The following is a 25,469-nucleotide window of genomic DNA, read 5'->3' on the forward strand; positions in this document are numbered from 1 at the left end:
TTTCTACACATTGTGTTTGAGTGAATTTAGTAACATACCCCCAAAAATATTGCCTTCAACCAGATTTATGCAGCGCCTGCTATGTGTTTTAAAACAGGAAGAATGCAGTGCTGTACATGCGCAAAATACGATTCACACATATTCTATTTGAGTCGGGACAGGTCCGATATAGCATATTATTACGTACCAAATGTTTCGCCGCTGCCATCAAGGTTTAGGAATAAACGTGCCGAATATCGCGAGTCTTGACTGACAAACGATCATACAATACCTTTTTCGCTGTTCAGATAATACATGGGTACTTGGCAAGTTTTTTGAAGAATCTTCAACTCTTACGACTAAAATGTAGGCAGGCCTCAGATCTGAATTGTATTATTTGAATAAATCTTGAATATATGATGACAAACTTACACATTGAAGGTAACATAAACAAAATATTTTGTGGCGATTTCATTGAGAATGCGCCCACAGAGCCGAGTTTATTGCTGTCGCAGAAAAAGATGTTGCTACTGTGGTTGTAGAATGTAGATGAATCAGAAGACTCAAGGATTCCGGATTGGTCGTTTATTGTACGTAAACTCACAATTTATCACTTAAAACAGAATAAACAAAACATCACTAGAGAACTGAGAACACAACCGACCTCCAGTCCGACGGCCGAAGAAAAGAAGAGAGGGGATATTTTTTCTCCCACGTGTAGTGAGTGGTCGGCGTCCAAATCCGAAAAAAACAGCATTAAACAAGGGTCAACATAACTGTCCATATACATAAAATATGTATATACACACAATATAAACACGGACACTTTAGTCCGCGTCAATTGGCAGCGGAGGAATTTTTGTATGCGTGTTTACAGTTATCTGCATATTCAGTATTCATTGGTTTTTTGGTATGATCTTATTGCCAATCAGTCGATCGCGAGCTATTTTCAAAATTTCAGTCGATAGTGGTCGAAGGCAGGTTGGCCACTCCTGGCCTATACCAATACGCGATTTGCCTGATATTCTGCTTCCCGTAGAAAATGTTTCTAGAAGGAAGAGTGTTAGAGATCTAAGAGCTACAAAAAGAAGTGGTTTGCCAAATAACTATAATAAACGGATTCAATAATGTCCTAGCAACAAAATTTACAAACAGAAAATTAGTGAAAAACAATCCGCTATTTGCATCAGCAGACATCTTCTGCATAAAGAATTTGTTGACTACATGCTCAGGGTTTTAGCCTCAACAATGAGCAGAATGATGCTTGATGCTTGAATAGCGTCCGGGGATGCCATTTTCAGCATGGCAGACTTACGCCTCAAATTCACTAAAATATCACGAATACAATAGAATTTTAAACAAACAACTTACTGACCTGAATTGGAATTTTTTTCTGATTACAAATGAAGTCACAATGTCGAAGCGCTTGTTTGCTTGTACCATATTTGTATCCAGGAACTACCACAGACATATATATATAATAACTCAAATAACAATTTTATTTGGAAATTGCTCTATGGTGGGATATTACCTGATTAATGTTTCGTATTGACTAAATTTTTTTTATTTAGAGTTTTCCAGCATACATAAGGTGAAAAATATTGCAATAACGTAAGAACATAATCCAGATTTTCCTACCAAACAGCTGCTGTAGGGGACACCATTCACGAACTTTATCACATCTCTTCTTGTGATCGTATTAGGCTACTGTGTGATATACTGTATAGGTTTTATTTATGTTCGATGGTTTAGTTAATTACAACTAACATTCCACATGGCTTTCTCTATTTCTATTTTTCATCTAATATGATATTCGTTTCATCAAATTCATCTATTTCTCGTCGTCAATTTGTCTCTCCGGCAGTAATTTGTCTAGATTCCCTACGTTCAATACAATATTTATCATATAGAAAAATGAACATAAAGTATTCAGACGGTTTGACTGATATATATTTCATGTAAGATGAGTTGAGTTGATTCGAAACGAATGCGTAATCCCGTTATTAGGTTGAGTAACATATAACAACTGGTCGCCATCGTTCCTTTCATCCTATATAGACACGCCTGTAACCCCAACTGTTTAGTGTCATATAATTCTGTCTTACATTTTGATATGTTTCCAGGAATCGCCACGCGTCATAATCCGAAAGCGACTTTATTTTAATGACGCCGTATCCGCACATCTTATAGGAGAGATTGGAACATCAGGAGAACTTCCAGAAAGGATCATGTTCCTAGAGCTTCATAGTTCGGTTTGTTTATGTTCCAAAGAAGGTAAGCAGGGGTAAATAAATCATTGAAATCATTTTATTTCATGAGGAATGTGGACATTCTATAAATGAGAATATCAGAAATGTGTATGTTATAGATATATCCAAAAATAGGATTTCCCACCTGGCACATGGGCTGTGTACAGGTTTTTTCGCTTTATTGGACACAAGGTGGACCTATGAATCGTTTTGTTTTTGTTATTTTTCTTATGAAATAATCGCTTTTCTCTTCAACTAATGGACCAATTGCTTAGAAATTTTCAGTGGGTAAAGATTACATTTTTTGCTAGAAGGCTATTACTTTTTCGTGTCCATATATTTGAGCATAGCTCTCTTGTTTCTGAATTGTATTGAGAATGAAAAAAATACTCAACCATCTGACCACAATGCGCAGAGGTAAAACAGATTCATTCAAGTTTTAGACCAATCGTCATTGAGAGCATATGAATTGGGAGCCAATGACAAAAAAAAAATTCTCTAGTGGTTTATTGGTTCTATAGGGTTACCCATTGCTATATATATATATTATGTTGTGAAACAGCCAAACTGTACAACGCCGTTTTTTTCTCAATCTTTTTTTATTTTTGTAAGCAAGTGTGACATCGCATATTTATAGCACAATAAAATATCTCTATTATTTATTTAAAAAATATTTCTAACAAAGAAATTGCATATGCATGAATCCAATACATATGATTCATACAAAGCTTTACTTGAAGTCAAACAAAATATGACATATAAAATAACCCAAGCGTCCCCTACATACAAAAACACAGAATCTTGATATTAACGATCTACAATACGTTACCATCAATTCATAACATGATTTTTAACTGGGCATGCTTGGTCACTTAAGCAAGTATCTCGCTAATTAACAACCACGATAAATATCAACGCTATAAAAATTGTAATCAGAGCGCTATTCACATCAAAATTTCAAGTTTAATTTATAGTTTTACGGTATTGGCTCGAACTTGTATTTCTCGTAATCAAATTGCTTAAATGAACTAAGTATTTACAGGGCAAGATGTGAATCAGCTAACTTCTCTCTGGGGTTTCCAACCGTCCCTTATTTCAAAGGTGAGTCTTTTATTGAGAATTTCTGTCTTTGTCCTTCATCGAAGTTAGAATGGACGTAAACGGTCCTTCACTTAAAATACCGATATGAACAAAACTTTTTTAGTACGATTGTTTTTTACTGGTTGGAAAATATAAACTTGACTTGATGTAAGTGTACGTCAACTTCTTACAAATGTAGATTCCGTTGTAACTCACAAAACGACTGTTACATTCAGATCGCTTTCCATATCAGCAATGAGTTATTTGGAGATAAGGTTCGAAAATTTTCAATTTTATGTCTTGTAGGGAATTCTTTTCGAAAATGCCAGAAATTTGTGGAAGTTAAAGATATAGTCAAGTTTATTTTTTTCAGTCATTGAAAAGTAGGAAATTGAGAGATATAAAAATTGAACACAGTTATACCGGGATCTAAATCACAAGTGTGTTAACTTAACACACCAACATTTGCTGAATTCTGAATGAATTTGTCTATATAAATCGAGTTTAGCTGGTAATTAATTGTTGGGTTGGGATCATATTTTAAACGATTGCAAATGGGATGTAATATATTGAACGTTGAAAGTTATATGCATCAAAACACAGTATTTTCTTGGCTATCTTTGTTCTTATCAGAATCCGACACATGTGATGCATTGTATTGTTGGCTAGTCAAATTTACCATAGCTGCATCTAACTGATCTCCCATTTCAGAGTTACCAAAATCCGTGTCAGTTTGGTCAACGGGGCCGAGAGGATCAAATGGAGCATCACTTTCCCTTTTGTTTTGGTACGGATCCGTAAATGTTTTCAATTCATAGTTACCGCCATCGCCTTCTCGATTTGAACCACGCCTGCTATATGTAAATGAAAAGGAATCCCCAGACTCCTGGATATGATTCTGTTGCATCATGTCTGCATCCATCGATTTTTCACTGCTTCTTCTTTTAGAGCGATTATTGCCATCAGTATTCATTGATTCTTCTATGTCAGTCATATGATGTGCAGGAGAAATACTTGCCAAACCATCCCGTTTCATTCGCAAAGATTCATGTTTATGAGGGCTTCAAATAAAGAGAGTCAGATTAATGTTGTATTGATTATTGAAATTTACCATTCGTGATCATAAAATCTATATCCTACAAAGTGATATTCATGCATTGCATGTTAACAATGTCGTAAGAACCTTACATTAGAGTAGTGCATTTTCGATTTTACATCACTGCTATAAAATTTCGGAATGGCATTTTATTGGTAAACTTACGTTTTTGTGCTAAAGTTGCTGTCAAAAGCTCGATTTTCAACTCCGCTTCCAATAGTCTCATTCACGTCCTCCACCGACAATTTTTTAGATTTTTTTTTCTTGTTCTTTTTTCCATCTACTTTCTTTGAAGTGGATTGATTGGGAATTGTATTCGTTTTTGCATTATTTTTGTCATTTTCTTCATTCTTTAATTAAGGGATGATAGTTTAAAGTTTTAGATTGGGTAACTGTGGCAATGAAGTAAGTTCATTTCGTTTAATAAAACGCCACGATAAATAGAATTCTTTCTGGTTTCAAAAATAGGACCAATTTGTTATATATATGCTAATTCCTTACTTCGAATTGGAAACATTAGGATCTCACCTGGTGTGCGTTTTTTAACAGGGTGCTGTATTAATAAGAATAAGCGGACACCAAATAAAAAAAAATGAAGCGACATCGTTGCGGAAATATTTAAAACTTAATTTTGCAATAAAAAAATGATATCTTAAGATGGAAACTCTGACAGCTACTACTTACACCAATTACTGTCGCCGCCATCAAATGTACAAACGTTGACCATCGATGAATCAACATTGTCACAAACTGGATCAATAGAATCACAAGGAAAAAAATAAGAAATAGAAAAGAGAGTGGTTGCAGCTGTAAAATGATAAATGTATTTAGAATTCTATAAATAAATATTTGTATTCCTATTCGTTCTTCTTATTATTCCTTTTATAACAAGTTGCAAAAAAACACAGTTAATTTAGATCTCATAAATTGGCGAGCCCAAAAGCATATCCTGATTCCAACATATCATAAATTTGGATATCTGTTCAACATTATGACTAACAAGTATCTAATTTAACTATTGTGATATCCCATCCTGTTAAAACAGTAGCAACATTATTCATGTGGTTCCTAAGTATATTAACGTTAATATATTTCCAAAATAAAGCACGTCATACCATCTTGACCATATTCAAAAACTTCATATTAAAGTGTACTCTAAATCCCCCAGAATATCATTTTTGACAAACAATAAAATAGCAAAATCGATCAAATATTTTTCGCATGTACTCACCACGATTTCGTTTCCATTCCTGTCATTAAATGTGATGTTTATATCTTGAATTGCCAAAGTTAGTGAAAAAGTCAAAACGATCCACAAACTATTGATCAGAAAGTATGCTCCCGTCATTTTGTTTCGCAATGTAATCAAATCTGATTGAATTCTTTTCTTATCTTCCTGAAAATATTTACTCGTTCCAACGTACAAAAATGCAAACAGCATCTCAGAGATGTTTTTTTCATGGCAAAGTGGAATAAACTAAACAATCTATTTGCAATTATATTGAAGACATGCAAACCATTACTAGCATATTATTACAAACGTATTAATATTTTCTCCAAATCATATTTTTATTCTATTGTTAGTTTATTATCTATCCAACGTAGTTATTTTAACTTCTTGAATCGTTCGCATGTGACAAAAACGTATTTATGAATTCCAATCGCAAGATTACAGCTATCCGTATATATATGATACAAATGACTTTTTGACATATGGAAAAATACCAAAAATAGCTTGATGTTCTTGCCTGATAGCTGATTACTTACTGAAAATGTGTTTATTCCAGGTATAATTCTTACCTTGTCTTCTTTCAATGGCGCCAGGTATTTTTCAATCATTTGTTTCCAAAATTTATGTTCATCTTTGTCGATGAAACTAATGAATATGGGAGTTGTTGAAAAAAACGAAAACATAAAATTAATGAATAAAATTATTTTAGTATTTAAATACGAGTAAGATTATCTAGTCAATATCTCACTAATGTTTATTAAATCAAGTTGGGATTCTAGTTGAAAGATTTTGGTCTTTGTAACGGCACAAGTAATTGCTTACGTAATAGCCCCATCTTCTAGAGGTCCGTCTATAATCCAGTCAAGCCCTTCTTTTTCTTCATCTAATTGCCGTTCCTGAATAAAATCATCTAATTCCTCGTCATCATCTTCACCGCCAGAATCAACGCCAGTGATCTGAATCAAGATAATCACACTTATTTTATCATTATAGTATTGCTTGTGAAAATTGACTTCCCACTCTTCAACGTTGGTCATAAAAATTTTGAATCCGCATTTTATGGATACCGGTTTAAAACCGCGTGCCCAGTTCCCCGCCAAGGGTAAAGATGTTTGTTTAAAATGAAAATAGTTACCCCGGGGAAATCGGTACTCTTGTAGTGAGTGTGCCAGGTTATGCCATGATTGTATTTCGATTTTCCATATTTCAGTTCTATTACGAGTTCGGGGACTGTCTGTGTTAGCCGAGTGAATATATTTCCAGCCCTTAGGCTTCAGTTCATTTACACAACTAGATGTAAAGTAGGCGAACAAAATTAGTTACAACCAGTGATGAGCTGTAGCCGGAACGCACCGGAACGGCGTTCCGGTTGTTGGACATTTTATTGCATTTGCGTTCCTGTTGTTGAAATAAAATTAAGTCATGGAAAGTTTTAGTTTCTCCGGTAAACGTTTTGTTACGTAATAATTCTTTTTACATTGCGGCAAACAATTAGTTAGTACAGCAGTAACATGTAGTGGATTTTCGCCGACCTTTGACCCCGTGAAAATTTGTCCTGTTACATTCTGATAATAACATTTGTATTGAATTGGTATGAATATTCTTGTAATTATAAACAGACATATTTCAGGTAATGAATTCATATTTCATTGTAGTTCTTCGGCTCTATCTTGGGACAGACAAAAATTTCTGGCAGCGTCCGCGTCGTGTTGTAAATATATATTGCATACACGAATTAGGTGCGTTCCGGTTGTTACGATTTTTCCAGCTCATCACTGGTTACAACCAAATTGGTTCGCACACTTCTGGAGCGACCAACATTATACCCATCTATGAAAACTGCGAAAGGAATGAAATGCGTATTGTTCTTTTCATATCGTGACATGCAATGTTCTACAACTGATTAATATAATTTACCTTTCTCCTTACTCCCTGTTGTTGCTCTGCTTTCAATTCTTTTGCTAATTTTTCAGTCTTTTCATGCATTCTTGACATTTTTCTTTTTGACTCTCTTCGACGCCTCCTAACATGAAACAGTAGGGCGACGTAAAAATAAGTTGTCGATCTATTTAACTGCTTATTTCTTGCAATACCCATTTTGACGATAGCATGACATGCTATTTCATAGAATGAGATGTATGTGTAGTAATAGTAGGATAGGAAATAAGTATATCCATGGAAATATTATTTGATCAATTGCATTATAATGGCGATTTATCTTAATTCATATGTCAGTTCGTTTTGTATAGACTTTCTTAATTTCAGTAAATCATTCTCTGTATGTTGTCCATCTTATTTGCAGAAACTTTGCCTTCAGATTTTGAAAACTCACATTGCCATTCTTAATGCAGCAGCATCGTCGATGTTTTGGTTATTATCATTCAAATATCGGAGCTGAGACACAGATATTGATCGGTTGTTTAATTTTTTCTCTAGAGCTTTGGAATCACCATCTGTAAATAGAATTAGAACTGTTTCATGAAATTAACAAAAAATGTCATACATAAAGACTAACTAACTGAACTATCGACCAACATTCTCTAAATCTGCTGGCGTTGTAGGCTTAAGATTTCAAGTTCAAACCCCACCACCTTATCTAGACTAAAATAAATTGGGTATATGCTGAAATCTAGTTTGTGCCTAGGTATGTAACGGAATGAGTTGGTTATTTACGAAGTGTTACAGATCATTAATATTAGTCATCCTAATAGTGTCAATTTAAAAAAATCAGATTACTCGAAATAGGTATCTTACCCGGTTGTCCCATAAATATACTTTTGTGTACACTGTATTTTCTAATAGCTTCTCTATCAACTCCAGTTACCGGTTGCCGTACAGTGCTTTTGCGCGCGCCTGGAACAGTCTCAACTACCGGAGTGTCTTCTTTTTTGCTCGCATTTTGCTTGGTAGTTAGACCAACGGCAGGAGTGGGATTTATGCAGAGTGCGCATTGGCACAAATTACCCAAGCCACAGCTATAGTATCCTTCAGAAGTGGAAGCTGCGTCGTACACTGAAGGTCCCAATTGAAGGCTTTTTGATCTTTTTACTTTTGGTTTGTTTTTATTGGCAACCGCCTGCAATAATAAATTCGAACAAAGTTATCGCACACCAGAATGGATAATAAAATATATATATGACATGTTTATTTGAATGACATGACATTAAAGGATAGCAAGTTGAATTTTAGGCTCACTATTTCGTGTTCAGAAGTACTGTGGTTTGATCACAGTCCCAGGAGCACACTATTTTTCTGAAACAAATATTCAATATTGATAGGATGGAATTTCCATGTTTGTAAGAACAATATAAAGAAAATCTTTCAGATCGCATCAAATCTGCAAAAATAGATTTTCCAGGTAGCACCAAATCATAGTCTAGTATTCTGCTCTTTCATAACCTTTTGGAGCGTAACGCTGTCCTGAGTGCTTATCGCAATAAAGAAAGCGCTATTTTAAGAAACACTTAACTTAAATGTACCAAGAGATACCGACACACAATAAATTTTAAACTAAACATTGAAACTAAGACATGGTTTTGTTTAACACGTCAGTGAATTGTTTGACTTAGTAGGGGTCATTTTTTATTCTTCTGCTTGGGTCGAAATCCAGCAGTGCTCGTTTATAACTTACCTTGACCCTAATGTTTCCATAGATATGTTAAAAAAAAAACTTCGAACCTTCAGCGCATTTTGCGAAGCTTCAACCGAATCAGCAATATCTTTTTTTACTTCTCTCGTTCCCCACGATACATTGTTCATATTGCATAAACTATAAACCATCAGTAGGATAAATGCAGATGGAACACACAAGTAGTAGAGCAAACCATGTAGTAGACACATCATTTCAGTTGGATGAATAATTCCAGTGAAAGCATAGATAAATATCATTGCCAACATAAATATTGAATTGGGATTCAACAATGCTGTAAAATAAGTTCACTCTTTTGACATATTTTACTGTTGTCATAATGCTCACGTGTTAGGTTTAAATGCCGTTTACTATTTTTCTCGCATCTAAGCAGTATTAGTATGGTTTCACTGTAAAAATTGTTACCGTCGTTCGTCTTAAAAAATACGATGACTTTGTCTACAAAATGTCAGTGAATATCTCAAAATTCCATCCATCACATAAAATTAACTTCAGTATTTTATTACCCGAATTGAAACGACCAACGAAAATTCGTTGCGTCTGTTACACATATAAAGTTGATTTGTGAAGTATTTTTAAGTTCAGCTCATATCATTCAACAGTATTTGTCTAACTCCAGGGCGATGCAGAGAGAAATTGTTAGTAGTGTATTTAAAAAACAAACTGTCGCTTTTGTTTTATAATTCCAGTGACAGAAAAAAGCAATTTACGACATGGTATTTTGGTAATATTTTTCAGATTAATTTACAAGTGGTCGTAGCGTCGGGTAAAAAAATTTGAGTATATATATCACATCTAATGCATATGCTGTTGTTTACAAAACATGATCACCATAAATCTGCTTTTGTTATCATAGTTACCAATAGCGAACCTGAATTAAGCACTGTATATTTAATTTATGTTTATGAAATAGTACAATATCTAGTCTACTTACTTTCAGTCATTTGCCCAATAATTCCTACCAGAACAGCCATCATAACTAGAGCATAAACAATCGTTAAAATCCCCGCAACCGCTATTTGGAAGTCTTGAGATGTTGTATAACATAAGATGATGAATACAATAACAGGTATGATAGCGACCATCAATGAGCCGATTTGACTCATTCCAAAAACATAAGCAAATGCTCCTTGTACAACTAAAACAACAGTTGCTGGTCCCAGCAGAGTTGATGCCATCAATCCCATCTGTAAATTATTATCATCAATCATATATAAGAGCTTGTTATCAAATCACCCATAGTATCAAGGCTGAGAATTTTAGTCAAAACGCTTTCACTTAAATTTGTTCAGTTCATGTTAATAATTTCTCACGAATTAGTCATGTTTCTACAAAGAAGATGCAATATACTTCTAACAATTTTAGTTTATCCGATTCAGAACTAGAATTTATTTTATGTATTAAAATTGTAAATTTTGTATTAAATAGACACCGTATGTTCCAGTTCTCGCAAATTCTGTTAAGCTTATATATCCGTGACCGATAAACACTGCTCTGAAAATACTATATATAAATAATATATGTTTACATATTAAAGCTATATACCTCAATGTCAAATCAATTAAATTTAAAAAAAACGTGTGAAGAAACCGCATTGAGATACCTGATATGCAATGTAAAATCGGGAAATATAATTGTTGTTTCGTATTGTCAATTTTGAGTCCATCAAAATATCAAAAACGTTTGCCATTGTGGATGGTCCCCAGCGTCTGAAAAATGATTGCAATTTATGTGAACTTTTGAATTCCTCATTTAATCTTTTCCAAATTGAACAGTAATATGCTCATTATCAGTGAAAAAATCATCGGCGATATAAATGGATGGCATCTTTAATCAATGTGAACAAACGCTTGAAGTCAGGAACTGGATCCCTAATGCATGACGATTTCGAGTTATGCTGCTTCTGTAAAATTCAAATTTTAAGGAACGCGATGTTTCATCAAGGATGACTCCAGGATGGAAATTTCGAACCATCGCCTCGCTCGGGTTAGCCATACAAACAAATGAAATATGATCTTCCGAATCAATAGGATGAGACACACATCAAACATGAAAAATTCACTATAACTGAAACAAGTTGATAGTCTAGGTTTATTTTTCAAAAACATCGTTTATAAGATTTAATTGTGATTTGACCTTCTCTGGTTGTAAAATTCTTTGAATTCTTCAGGAGCATAAGTGTATGAATCCGAAATAGCAGCATATTCTATCCTCCAGCCTCGTTTCAGCAAAAGTGTACAGAGCCATCTGTCCTCTCCTGTAATTTACAACATAGAGGTTCGTTTTAGATTAATTGCTTGACGAAAATACTACCAGTGTGTTTAGTTGTAAATCCGACAATGAAGCTTATGGGAAAATTCTAGATTAATAGATAGGCGTTAAAATTAATTACATTCGGACTAATCAGATAGAATAAATTTGCACTAAAAGGCATTGCGTTGATAGACCTCCCGTTTCGGTACGGGTTGAAATAGTTGCACGTAATACAAACCTTGATCCCATTGAATATAATGTGTTGCTTCTGTTGCTCTTGTAGTGTATCTATGAACGACATTTACATCCATCAAAGCTTCTCCACGGAATAAGCTGAAACATCCAGGACTACATAAAACACATCCGATGACATGCTCTGCTGATTTTTGAAGCCAATGTCCCACGGCGTATTCAAACTTCTGAAACCATACGACCGGTCCATTACCTGAATAGAATGCTTGTGTGTTATTTTTAATTTATGTAATCTAGTCGAATACACAACTGGTTTATAATTATTTTTTATGTATAAATAATACGCCACGGAGGAGACTTTTGTTGTACCTGCAAATTTGCAATACCGAATTCATGAAACCGGAAAGTAAAATGAAAAAAAAATAACATTGGTCGATTATACCATCCATCACAATACCACTCTGCTCATAAAATCAAATATTAAATATCTATACTGAGCAGGCTTTATAGAATAGCACAGCAGTTTCTTTGTTCGGTGAGATAGCTCACTACCATCATAAATTACATATACAGTACTATGAGTTCCAGTTATAGATAATCAACAAAACAGCAACATTATTGCATATTGGAACTATTATATATCAAACCAAAAAATTTCCAATTTTAAGGAAGAATTGTTTGAATATTCAATAAAAATTATTTTGTCATAATGTTGCTGGGTAATCGGTGTTTTTACAAACTTTGTCAAATTTAATGTCGGAAAATAATATTTCAAGTAACCTATTGGATGAATTCTACCACAAGCTGCGCCAACTTCTGGATTTTTTTTCATTCGATCGAGTAAATAAATCAACGATTTTGGTTGAAAGTCGACATCGCCATCCAATGCTAACAAAAATACATCATCTTTGCTGTAAGCCTTCTTTGTTTCTTGTAGATAACCAAGGATGTAATACATGTACATACATTGTGACCAACGTTTTCGATTTCTGAATACAATTCAAATTATTCGATTTAAAGATAGCCTATATCAGAATAGTGTCTTGTTACTACGTCGTGTCACAACTCACAAAGTGTTCAGATATGATGAGTTCATTGTTCCAGAATGTTGATTTTTAAAATGACGTACGCTACTTAGTGGGATTGTACTTTTATAATGTACTTCTAACTGAATGATTAACTAACTAACTACACATTGCTTCTTCCCTCATTCATGCGCTCACTTTACGGGATGTAAACACATAAACTGATCTGTTTACACACCTTATCTTGTCGTTGTCTTTCAGGTGAATGTGAAATAGATTACCATACTCCAACACGAATTCGATTCTGCCCCCGTATGGAGTTGGATAAATGACAGGTTTCAATTTGCTTTTATTTTTACCCGTTTCCGAACTTTTAAAAATGTCTGAATGCGGATTCACTTTTCTACAAATTAAACAAAAATTATATTTACATTGATACCTTTAAGTGATTGACACTCGTGACACATTGTTGAATTTAGAAATTGATTTTGTTTTAAGAATATAAATTATTGATCCATCGAATTTTGTATTAAATATACATCGGAGTCATAACAATCTACTTTACAGTAATTAGAAAAAGAGAAAGTCAACAAAGTCTGAACTGATTTCTAGGAATCGAAAACCGCTTCACAATGTTAATTGACTCAATATTGGTACAGTCAACATTACTAGCTAAGAAGCTTTTTGATAAAACAGATAGATTGATTGAAAAGACGTTAATCGACACAAAATGAAAGTCTTGCGAATCACCTACGGTTTCTTATTTGACCGGAAATGGTCCAAATCTTGAATGAATTCAGTCATTTTTCATATATTTGGAGTAAGCAAAAAAGAAGCAATATTTTCGGGAAGACGAAAACTTGTAACTAAAGTTTCCGGAATGTTCCAATTTTGTAAAACAAAAAATTTATTACGTATTATTATAATATTTTCTTAAACAAATGATAAAATAAAATCGATAATAATTCGTTTTATACACTTAATTATGATTAAGTAGAACTTACTTGGCAGCTACAGATATCAAGTTCACAAGCATGTGGACAAATTTATTTGGTACAAGTCGTACTTCATATTCGTCAGAATCTTCATCGACTTTTTTCTTTGCCCATTCCATCGCATCGTCAAATAGGACATGAACCTTTTGAAAGTTCAATAAATAGCAGCTTAAGCGCTATTTCCTATTGGTCTGCACATTTGGTATGAGTATAATTATTAGCTAGTTAAAAAACATCCAGCTCATTTTGTATGGACATTTCCGAATTGTTTACCTTACTCGTCATCCATAAGTTCCTAAAAATTCACCCGTGGCTTTTTGAAAGCGTATGTTGACGTTCTATTCTGCTACATGACGCTATAAAGCAATATCGCCTGAAGGTGTTGTTTTATTTATGCTTTTACTTACTTGAAAGTTGAAGTAATCATCGTGTTTTTTGTCTGTTGTTCCTTGGTGTTTATCTAGCCTGAAAATGCAAAAATTCACCCGTTAGGGTGCCTCTACGTGTAAGGTTGGTCACACTTGGCACAAACCCCGATCTTCGAAGCCAAGTGTTCATATTTGTCAGAGATTTGCCACAGACGTATACACCAAATGTTCACGCATGTAAATTACCAAACGTAGATTCCAAACGATAGGCGATACATAAATCTCAAATTGCAGATTCATAAGCGACAATGCGATTCAATCTCATAACAATGTTCCCGAGCATAAATATAAGTGTTAATGAAGTTGTCTTCTTGCGTTCTGGTTTTTAAACAAAGTACAGTAAACGTTACCTCATAATACTTGTAAGAAGTTGTGTCATTTCTTGCTCCGTTTCATGCCACATAGTGGCACACAAAAACACTTGGGGTATGTACGTCCTTGGATTGTACATTGTATTTCGTCGTTTCTTCTTTTTCTGTGAGGATTTCCTGCATTGCAGCATAATTTTGGCATGAAAGTTTAAGTATATAAACTCAATAGAATAATTTGTAGGTCTTCCTGTTTATAACTCACCTAGACCAGTCGTCCCGGTCTTTGGTATCTTTCATAACTTCGCTTTTCACACGATCTCTGTAGATGTCTATGTATTGTCGCCTGTTCAACATAAGTTCTTCATTTATCAATGGTCCGCCATAGATGGGTTTTACAAACAGAGCTTCCGTTCTAAAAATTAATAGTCAAAATGTTCAAGGAGTCTTGCAAAAATACAGCAAAAACTATAGCTCAGTTCAGTCTCAAGATATTCCTGAAAAACACATCTCGACTTGCTTCAATGACTCAATATTTGCTTCGTTTTGATTGCACCTTGCATTCAGGCAAAGCAATAAGTAGCCTGCCTAATCAGTCATTAGTAACACTCAAGAGTCATCTGGTATTATACCATGTGTGGGCTGACCAGTAATTAAACTCGACGTCTCAAATCTGTCATATATATTTATGTATATTCCAACTATGCCAACGGACGACATGATATTATGAACGTATAAACCAATATACGAGCGAACCAAATTACGAATCATTGCACGATATTGGTTTTCTGTGTAAATTGACCCCAGTTGATTAATTCCAATTGAATATCACTTCATTATTATAGAATACAACTTGTCAAAATTCAAATTTTTGCCGAGTATTTCTGCTAGAGTCAAAACAAATAAAAATAAACCTTTTCTAACCTTTCCATTTTGACCAACTGCTTACGAAACTTCTCTTCCCACATGAAAAATGTTAGGAAAAATAGAGAAAATGAACCGACAAACAATCCCACGACGACAATTAGAACAATTTTCCACGATTCGTCCAAATTTTGGAGTGTTGTTTTCCATCCTATATAGTCGTTGAGGGGAGCGTGTTTCACGGCTGAAAATAAATCTAAGAATTTTGCGATTTCTACAATAGCAAATTTTTCAACTATTTCAAAACAAAAAAAAACTAGGACAAAAAATTCAGTTGTTTTTCAATCGAACTTGTTGAATATATATATCATAATATATACTATGCTCTTCTTCTGAGACAGAATATTCACTATATATATGCATATTATATTTCATTTTTTTATAATTATATAACTTACGCAGAAAAAAATAATCCATCAATGTTATTCCATATTTGGCACCATACATAGTATATACAGAGGTTAATAAACTCATTATTGGAGTCACCAACACAAGTGGACACGAATATCCCAGAATTTGGGCACGAGTCTGACAAGCGACTCGACCGAAGAAAAATGCCAATAACGCACAAATACAATGCGTCAATACGCCATACCACATTGGGTTTATAATTCTGAAATGTAAAATATAGAAAATTGGTAATTCTAGCTCACTTGTCAACGTTATATTGTAAATTTGGCAATAAATTAATTTACGGAACTTATAAGCATCAGCTGTAAATACGTTTAAATCAGGTACAAACACGTACAAAAATCGAAATCGCTCGGTCCAAGAGTTATGTTCAACGACAAAATTCACAACAATTCAGCAAAACGATCTATATGTACATTTAACTTCCAAAATTAGAGAAAATTATACAGAAGATGGAAAGTATATTTATTTGTTAGGAGTACCCATCATTGAGGTGTCTACATTAGAGTGCGCATAGTTACAAAAAGTGGTACTCCCGAAGTATGTGAACCAAGATGGCGGACACCGGATCGTGGTATGTGTACGAAGTTAGGGTTAGGCAATAATTTCAGGTACCTATACTACGGGAGTCACTTGGCTAGTCACCGAACTCGTAATAGAGATAACATAAGGAAAATCGGAATGAAATTATACTACGTTCCGGTGTCCGCCATCTTGGTTCACATACTTCGGGAGGACTCAAAAAGTAACAAACTGAAGACCCACAGTTAGATATTGGATTTGTTTCTTCAGCTTTTTCGCCTTTTGAATCGGGTCATAAGTAAAGGATATCTTTCCTTCGAGAAAATGAAGATGGTAAAACGGACACGCTAGTTAGTTACTGGAGGGACACGGTATGAGGCAAATTTGATTAGTCACGTCTGCAAGTGGCAATATTTCATACAGGTAGCCTATACAGAGACGGTCTTAGCTAAAGTAAGGCCCTAAGCAGAACAAATTGTTCGGGGACTAGTTTGGGTACAGATAGGAATAATAAGCAAAAATTAAGATTACGTAATATATATAATTCGTCTTTACATTGGTTTTTAACCAAGTTAAAAATCACGATTAAAACAAGATAGCAATGCTCAAATATAGGTCCACGAAAGCCAACACGGATTTTTTTTACCACAATTCCCATCAAAATCATCTCTTGAACAAAGCTGGAATTGTAGAACGGGTACGGCAGCGTACCAGTATATATATGTATCAGGGTACCGGTACCTGGACTGTCCTAGCTTTCCCAGATCCTGTGACGGTGATGATTCAGGCTTCCAGTCTCAACGTGAATTCAAATACCAAATGATCCGAGTCACACTTGTATTATCAAACATTTTACAGTACCGGTACGTAGTCTACCGTAACCGCCAAAGAACTTTCGATAAGGACAAGATCCGCTGGCATGCGGTTGCGGAACCGTTACAAGCAATTTTTATTTGTGTTGACGTCACCATCACCACATAAATAAATCGTCAAATAAAAAACGAGTCCCACAGAACTCACAGAAAGTTTTGAAATAAATAAAAATAATAGCCTTCTATCGACAACAACAGTCTTCACCCACGTAAAATTCAATCAGTCAAACTAATTGGTGCAGTAGTTAATGAGAAAAGCGATTTTTCTACAACAAGAAAAAAAGTACAAAATGACAAAACGATCCGTAGTTCCACTTTGTGTCCAATAAATTTATCTTGCTTAGTGCACTGGCTGTATAGCGAAGTCGGTCTATATTCGTGGATTGTCGTTCTCACGTTATTCTTGATTAGTTTGAGCAAGAATATCTTTTGGGATGGGCAGAATGGGTCTCCGGTATCAGAAAAAAACTATTCATGGCGATATATGTAAATAATTTATCATGGAAAGTGTGTCTTATCCATAGAGTGCTTACATTAAATCAAGTAATAAGGACAGTTTAAGTGAAAACTAAGCATTAATGAAAGTTACCTCAAGCAACTAAGTCTTGCTGGATAATCCTTGAAATGAAATTTTGTTGCGTGAGTTTGAAATACAACTGCTTTGTTCCCATTGATTACAAAATGAATGATGAAGCAGAAAAATACTGAAACATTAGAAAACAAAAAACGTTGTGATAACCAAAACACTATGAACATGCAATTATCATCATTTTCTGTGAGCTATCATATTTTTATTGTTTTTTATGTCAGCACAACACTGTTTCACAACACAATATACAAAGGAATTTCAGCCTTAACATCATGATAAGTTAAAATAAGCTTTTTACTTGGCTAACTGTTGATATATATATATGAAGAATTATATCTATATTATGTTTCAGTATAGTTCTCACCTATAAAACCAATTCTGACGACTGAGTAAATGATAGAAGTTTTGAATCGCGTTTGATCGCAAGTTTTTTGGATGTTTAATAAAGGAAGCAGATATTTTTCCCCTTCGTGTTCTTTCGTGACTTTTTCAACATTTTCTGGTTTCTTTTCTCCCGTGTCGTCCCCTTTTCTTTGGTGATCAACTGATTTCTTTGTTTGTTTTATTCCAAACAAATCCGAAGATACAAAATTTTCCCAGTAACGGAATGAGATTAGGAACAGTGCTATAAAATACAAAAATTCATGTAATATCCAATCTATCCCAGCAAGAACCATTGATGACACAATTTACAGTATCTCTGATTGTAAACGCAAAACTTTGGTCATGTAATATACATAAAATTAATCAAAACAAATATGGACTTAAAACACGTTATCAACATCAAATTTAAAAACTGTAGTCGTTTTATTGCTTTATAATTGTAATTGAAAATAAAAGTTTGTGCTCACAACAAACAGCATATATCATAATACTCCAGTTTTGTGTGTCTCCATCATGCGGAACTTGATTGTAAATCTCCCAAGATAACAATACATATCCAGTAGGCTGTAGAATCTTAATGCAAAAATAAAACTAATAAGACTTGAGGTTGGTGCTACCCATTCTCGTATATATATCTGAGAAGGCAGCCATCTTGTTAAGAATAATTTGCAGAATTTTACATTTACGAAAACGAAGAGAATATCATTTCAACTTTCAAAGAAAGTTGTTATTATTAGGCAACTATGGTATAGAACAGTGGTTCTCAACCTTTTTCAGTTCGCGGACCGGTAAAATTTCTAAATAAACGGTGTTCTAATAAAGTTTCTGCAAGGCGAAGTAGAGCCGTTTGAGCTGAATAATATTTTGCTGTTTGTTTGGCCCCATTTAACTATCAAACCTAGCTAAATTATAGGCCTACTGTCAAATTACGGAACGTGCGAACTGAGAATTTTTCAATCGGGTACCGTACTATGTAGGGTTGAAACCCGGGAAACCCCGGGTTTGGACTGTTTTTTTTTCAATCCCGATTCCGCGATTATTTCCAAAAAATCCCGGGATTTTAAGACTTTGTTATCCACATATATAGATATTCTCACAAATTGTAGGATATACCATTTTATTTAATACTTATTTTGAAAAGAGTCATCCACGCTTACAGTTTGAGTCAGTCAGACTAAGTGGAATTATTGTGCGAATTTTACCGAGGAATTATTATTTGACTAGTAGAATTGCCATTATTGCCGACTTATTTAATCATAATTTGAACTCAAAATAGAATTCAGGATTTACGCAATGACTTTGCAGGGTTTTTATTTACTATTTAATACGAAAATAAAAAAAAAACAGCCACAATAGAATAGTAAAATCAAGAAGGTCAACTATCGTCTTCAAAAATATTCGCATTCCGGCGTCAGAAATGATAATATTTTTAGCCCAAAATTAAGGCAGTTAATTTACAAACGGTGACAAAAAGATCAACGCCGACCCAAAAGATAAACATCGGAATAAAATCCCGAATTCAACCTGATATTCGACAATTCGTTAAAATTATTCGATTCGATGGAAGTATACTATTTTATCCACCCGATCTGTAATCACGCCAGCAATCAGGCGAAACGCGTGGTAGTCCAAACAGTGATGCAATGAAACTTAATTAAACCTTCATAAATTTAGTAAATTGCACTACTCATTGACGATTATTTCATATCTCGAACACAAAAACGGTTATCTTTTTTCGGATAGTTTCTGATGATTTTAGAAATGGGAGAAACATATTATATTGTAACAAATATGAATTAAGTTGTGAAAAATTGACACTACATGTGATAATAATAAGGGCGTAACGTGGAACGGCGAGCAATACCTAAGCGCGTGATCGGCGGCGCGTTTGAGGGCCACGTATTACCCGTGCGGCCGCGCAACGTTTACAATAATATGTGGTGCTCCGAAGACGCTCTCGTTTACATTAATGCAAGAAAACAGCTGTAATATCGGCAACTATTAACCATTTGTTCGCGTTCGACTATCGCACTCTTTATAAGTAGAAAATGTTTGTGTTTTGTGATAGGTGTGCCGCGAATATTTAAAAAGCTAAATAGGGTGCCGCGATAAAAATAAAAAAAGGTTGCTAACCACTGCCCTAGATGCTCTAATATATCTGTGTCAATATTGCATGAAATAAATACGTGATTTTATTGCCATGCAAGTTGTTTCAATGTTTTACTTAATCCCGAAAAATCCCGGGAATAAATACCGTTCAATACCGGGATTTCAAAAACTTGCTCCGAAATCCCAACCCTAGTACTATGTGCTATCAAACTCCCCCGTTATGACGTTAGACGCCGTTATGAGGTCATAGACTTAACAAACATCCAGCCGTTCAGGGCTTAAATGGGCAGAGGACCTCTCACCAAGTTCGGTTGTCAAAAATCATAAAATAAAATGACGTCAATACTTTGTATTTGCAATTTGCTAATAATACATATATTTATATTGGAATATATTTGGCGGACCGGCAGCAAGGTTGCCGCGGACCGGCACCGGTCCGCGGACCGGCGGTTGAGAACCACTGGTATAGAACGTGCTATGGAAGCACGTGAGTTCATATTGTAATAAAAATCACGTTCCCGTAAAAAAAGTCTGTTCTCGCAAGTCTACAGTGAATTTATTGCAAACTTCATTCTCCCAATCGCTTACCGCACGCAACTAAAAAAAAAACGCTTGGATATTCCCACAGAGTGCATCCAACGCATATTCAAAGATGAGCCATTCTTTCTATCGCATACTTTCAAATGACAAATTGAGTTTTTCTGTTTCTTACCAATGTTATAATGCTAAATATCAAACTTCTTTTTCGGTCATCCTGATTTTGAACCGGCTCTTCCTTTTGTTTATTCTAAAGTGAAGGATTTTAAAAATTGATTGAAACATCGCAATAAGTATATATATATGTAGTTTATCGCAATATCGTTGCGATATATAATATTACTAATTAAATGTTCCGGGAAGATTTCATCATATAAAGGGAGAAATAACCATTCCCATTTTCAAACTAGACTTACCTTCTTCCCTCTCTTCCCAATGTATTTTTTGAAAGATTGATATTTTGCATGAGCATGGATTACACTTGGTATAAAAGCTATGAGTGAGAACATCAAAGTTGCCAGAGTTGCATCAATGCTTGGAACAACTTTCACTACTAGAAAAGTCAATCCAACAGCATTAAATATTTCAGGTATCATTCCCTGGAAATAAATATATATATAAATGGATGAATATATATCTAACTTCTGCATTTATTTCATTTTCTTTTTCACATTCAATGCAAAATTTATTTGTTCCCATTCTTGAATAATGCGACTAAAAAATACTGCCAAATTATCGAAAACTTTCCATAAATTATATCATCGTTTGGCTTTGAATCTGAAGTTAAATATAATCATTGAACACCAAGTGTTCAAGACCTATGTTCTAATGTTCTAGTATATTATAATATGTTGTTGTTTTTATTGTTGGTAATTTTCTTCTTGTTGTTGTATGAATTTCATTTCGACATACGTGCCCATATATTTGAGCATTGTTCACTTGTTATTGTGATGATTTGAATTACAAAAATTTCCACTGACTTAACCTTGTGAAGGTTCGGAATAAAGAATCTTGTTTAAATGATGAACTCTCACCGCTATACAGAATCTCCAATTCATTTCGGCTTTTTCGTTTTTCATGATAAGCCTGTATATGCTATAAACAAACGTAAGAACATCGGGAAAGCAGAGACAAACCATCAACATTAACATTGCATGGTATCGTATAAAATATGGCTGATTATCAACTTTGTCACAAGCAGTTTCCTTGCTGTAGTCTTGAGAATAATAGTTTGCTATTACGAGCAAAGATGACTGAAAAGAACAAGGTATACCATTATGATCAGTTCAAAGCTCTCCTCGAATACCAAACAACCAAGAAGGAAGTGAACGAGAATGATTTATTTGTAAAAATGACGACTGCTAGAAGAAAAATCAAAAAATATAATGAAAAATAAAGAATAAGAGACAAAATCCAACCTTGCTGCAGATTGATGCAAGTAACACAGTTCCACCAAATATAAACACAGAGAAATACTTGGCAACTTTGGTGAAAAAATTGAACATTTGTTCATCCTTTTCAGAAAGATCCTCAGAAGGAAAGGATTTAAATTGATCCCAAGGATTTTCTTCTTTTTCTGATCTGCAAAATAGTTTCAGCTCTGAAATCAAATTTATTGGTATGAATAGACATTTGATTTTGCAAATGTATAAATAACTAATGAGGTAAATTAAAACATATTAAAAGCATATACTTGTTGCGTTTATTTGAGCTATTTATTCAAATTAAATCACAAATTAATATGAGAAGATGTACCAGCAGCTAAAGTATACAAACTTCTGCGTTTTTGATTCAGCTGAATTCGAATCATCGCCAAAAGCTGCTGTTAAAACGTCATCCATGTTTTGTTCACGTTTGATAACTTGAGACATGCCCCCATTTTCTGCCCAATCCTTATTTTGCAATTCCGATTCTTGATTGTCATCCTTGCCCGGAAACGTGTAATGAGCTCCTGGTGAGAAACAAAGCAATAAATATTTGATATTCACTATGGGACACCTTTGACCCAAACAAGATGAGCAGGCGCTGTTATAGGGTTAATATCCATTTACCATGCAACGCCAGAGTTAAAAAATTTGAAAAGAATAAAAATGAAATTTACCATTCTATATCATTCAGTCGCTCCACAGCGGGGAACAAATAGTCATTGTGTACTATAGGGTTCGAAATAATTTATGAAAATATGAATGTTAGAATATTATTTTTATGTGACAAAAATTGTTTTGTGAACCTAAAAATGCGTTAAAGCGTTAAAGTTGAGAATCGTATCAATCCATTATTTTTTTTTATAAAAATAAAAAAAATTGAACTAACGTCGACAATAATTTTAATGCTATATCAGACCAGGCAGAATAAACATTTATATATATATATATATATATATATGTATATATACACATTCATACTCAAACTCAAAACTAGCGCACATGTCACGTCCAAAATGAAAACTAGGAACTTTTTACATTTTGTTATAAATGAATAACAGAAAAATCACCAAAGATGTGATAGTCTAATCTTTTGACTCCGTCGTCAGTAGATAGTTTGAAGCATCTATCACACGAGTGGGTATTTTTTGTTTGAAAAAGTTTTGATATCCCATTGAAATTTACTATGCAATCACAAACTTACTTTTGCCATTTGCCCAAAGATTTTATTTATCCCAGAGCGATTTATATCATTAATTGATTTATTCGCCAGCACCATCGCGCAAAAAGTTCTCTTATGTTAATAACTACTATTGTTTACCTTGTGTGCTCCCCCCATCTTTGTCGAGCGAATCTCTATGTTTTTCAAAAGGTTCGTCGTCTATTGCAAAACGTGGTTTCTTTTTTGAAAAATGTTTTCCGGGTGGTTTCAAACTGCTTTTGATGTGCGTACTACCAAGATGAAGCTTTGCTGAATCCCAAAGAGATTTGACTTCAGCACCTATAACTTCCGTAATTTCGCCAGCCTCTTCAGATTCAGCACTGAAGTAGTGATATTCCGCAATGTGACCCAGAGTTATTCGATGTTGAGATGGGTCGAGAATTTTTGGATGGATGGACACAATATTATCCCCAATCGAACTTATGATAACAATGATGCATTTGAGACAACTTGCCGCAGCCTTAATAAAAAAAAATCCTATTTTGTCGTGAAATTTTTATTAATTAATGAATGGATGTAAAAAAACAGTAATACAATTATTCTTCATTGATCCAATCTCAAATGCAATAAAAATCATAACAAACTCGCTTAAATATTTATATTAAAAAAATATTCAGAGATTTTGCTCAAAGCAAGCTCTCATGTACTGAGAGGTAATGGAGACTCATTTTATCTAAATTTCAGGGTTGCACATCAATACCTCAGTCGGGCCTAATAATGTCGTGCCAAGATCTTCAGTAGTATGGCGTTGCGTTACCTGTATTAGAATATGGTCTACCCATTCTGCGTCAAGTCTCATGCGTGATAGGTAGTCTTCTCCAGACTCGTTGTTGAGAAAATTTTTCCATGATTCACCATGATTGGAGCCAATAGCATCATTTTGTTCCAAATATTCCACAGAGGCAAGTCGAAGCTCCTCGTGGGTGCATTGCTTTTCTGGAAACTTTAGTTCCAGTTGACGAACAACAGCGTGAAAGAAGCAGTTACCATCTACGGAAACAGAGAAACGGCGAAATTTCAATTTTCCTAGCTTATCGTCCAATGCTTGGATTTCTGCATAGTTCGGTTGTTTAAATTTGGACATTATTCACAACTCTAAATCATACTGTAAAAAGTAAACAATCGAAGTATGCAATTTTTCGGATATGCCGTTTCTATAAGCTAAATGTTTTTAGTCGGAAAACCATGCAACCGCAATATCGTTGATTATTAAGTGTCCTCAGCTATGACACCACGCTTTTATTATTACAGTTCGTTACATTTATTACCGTACTTTTCAGAGTGATTGTGTTAGTTAATTTAGTTCAAAGGATGCTATATTTAAACTTAAAGCTAATAACTAAAGATGCCCAACTATTCAATAGCTGTGTTTCGAAATTAGGTCGTGCAGTCCGTACGACTGTTAACTAAACCCATAATGTATTGAAATACAACGTTGCATAATGCTTTTAAACTTCGAATAAACTGCGTTTCATTAGCGAGGAGGCGAGGCAAACAATGTCTAACCGGTAAGCGATATAATTATTAACCAAAAAGATTTTTCCGAAGAATTCATCTTGTCCTTATCTTCAAAGATAAATAAAGAATGTAGACATTTCTTCGTCAATTGTTCTGTTCCCATAGCTACTTCAGACACCGTCATTTTGTTTGAATATCCGGAGTATTTGTAATATATATAAGAACGTGAGTATGACATATGAGTAGGGTTTTGTTCGCTTTCTCGATTCTATAAACAGTTTTTTTTTATTTTGTTTTTATCAATTATTTTATCATCTTTTATGGGGTCAAAATAAATCCATACTTATACACATTTTATTTAATGCACTCATAGGTGTCCCATCCATTTGCCATGCACATGATCTTGTTGACATGTAAATTTTCTGTTGGGACATGGCTCCAATATAACAAAGGTTTATATGAGTACATCAATTTGGGTCGGGTTTAAACAACGAGATGCCCCAAGACCAAGCATTTCCATTTGCGAGTCCCC

At 34.3% G+C, this 25,469-nt stretch overlaps 1 protein-coding gene across 1 annotated transcript; it reads right to left on the bottom strand.

Moving 5' to 3' along the window:
* Window positions 1-2,876: 2,876 nt before the first annotated feature.
* LOC120345701 (uncharacterized) lies at window positions 2,877-24,563 on the bottom strand. Its single transcript, XM_039415246.2, has 32 exons — window positions 24,237-24,563; window positions 23,579-23,939; window positions 22,610-22,784; window positions 22,252-22,414; window positions 21,868-22,086; window positions 21,250-21,432; window positions 21,009-21,083; window positions 18,655-18,760; window positions 18,168-18,428; window positions 17,804-17,918; window positions 15,808-16,022; window positions 15,410-15,593; window positions 14,751-14,900; window positions 14,528-14,665; window positions 14,157-14,214; window positions 13,759-13,892; window positions 12,993-13,157; window positions 12,510-12,718; window positions 11,776-11,982; window positions 11,421-11,541; window positions 10,888-10,993; window positions 10,219-10,471; window positions 9,314-9,558; window positions 8,390-8,711; window positions 7,968-8,088; window positions 7,553-7,658; window positions 6,458-6,591; window positions 6,205-6,280; window positions 5,636-5,800; window positions 5,089-5,211; window positions 4,570-4,754; window positions 2,877-4,369 (listed from the first exon to the last, which is right to left on the bottom strand). Exons 1-32 carry the CDS (start codon window positions 24,561-24,563, stop codon window positions 3,901-3,903), a joined length of 5,871 nt encoding a protein of 1,956 aa, XP_039271180.2. The 3' UTR covers window positions 2,877-3,900.
* Between the last annotated feature and the right edge of the window lie 906 nt (window positions 24,564-25,469).

The sequence above is a fragment of the Styela clava genome, chromosome 8 (assembly GCF_964204865.1).
Source record: "Styela clava chromosome 8, kaStyClav1.hap1.2, whole genome shotgun sequence".
NCBI classification, from domain to species: Eukaryota; Metazoa; Chordata; class Ascidiacea; order Stolidobranchia; family Styelidae; genus Styela; species Styela clava.

Bases quoted from the DNA above. Each gene is read 5' to 3' on its own strand.
- LOC120345701 (XM_039415246.2), bottom strand. From the start codon at position 24,563: ATGTCCAAATTTAAACAACCGAACTATGCAGAAATCCAAGCATTGGAC. The intron at 22,087-22,251 runs GTTGGATTTTGT...TGTTCTTTTCAG, and splicing joins TTGCATCAATCTGCAGCAAG to TCATCTTTGCTCGTAATAGC. The intron at 15,594-15,807 runs GTAAGTTATATA...ATTTATTTTCAG, and splicing joins GATGGATTATTTTTTTCTGC to CCGTGAAACACGCTCCCCTC.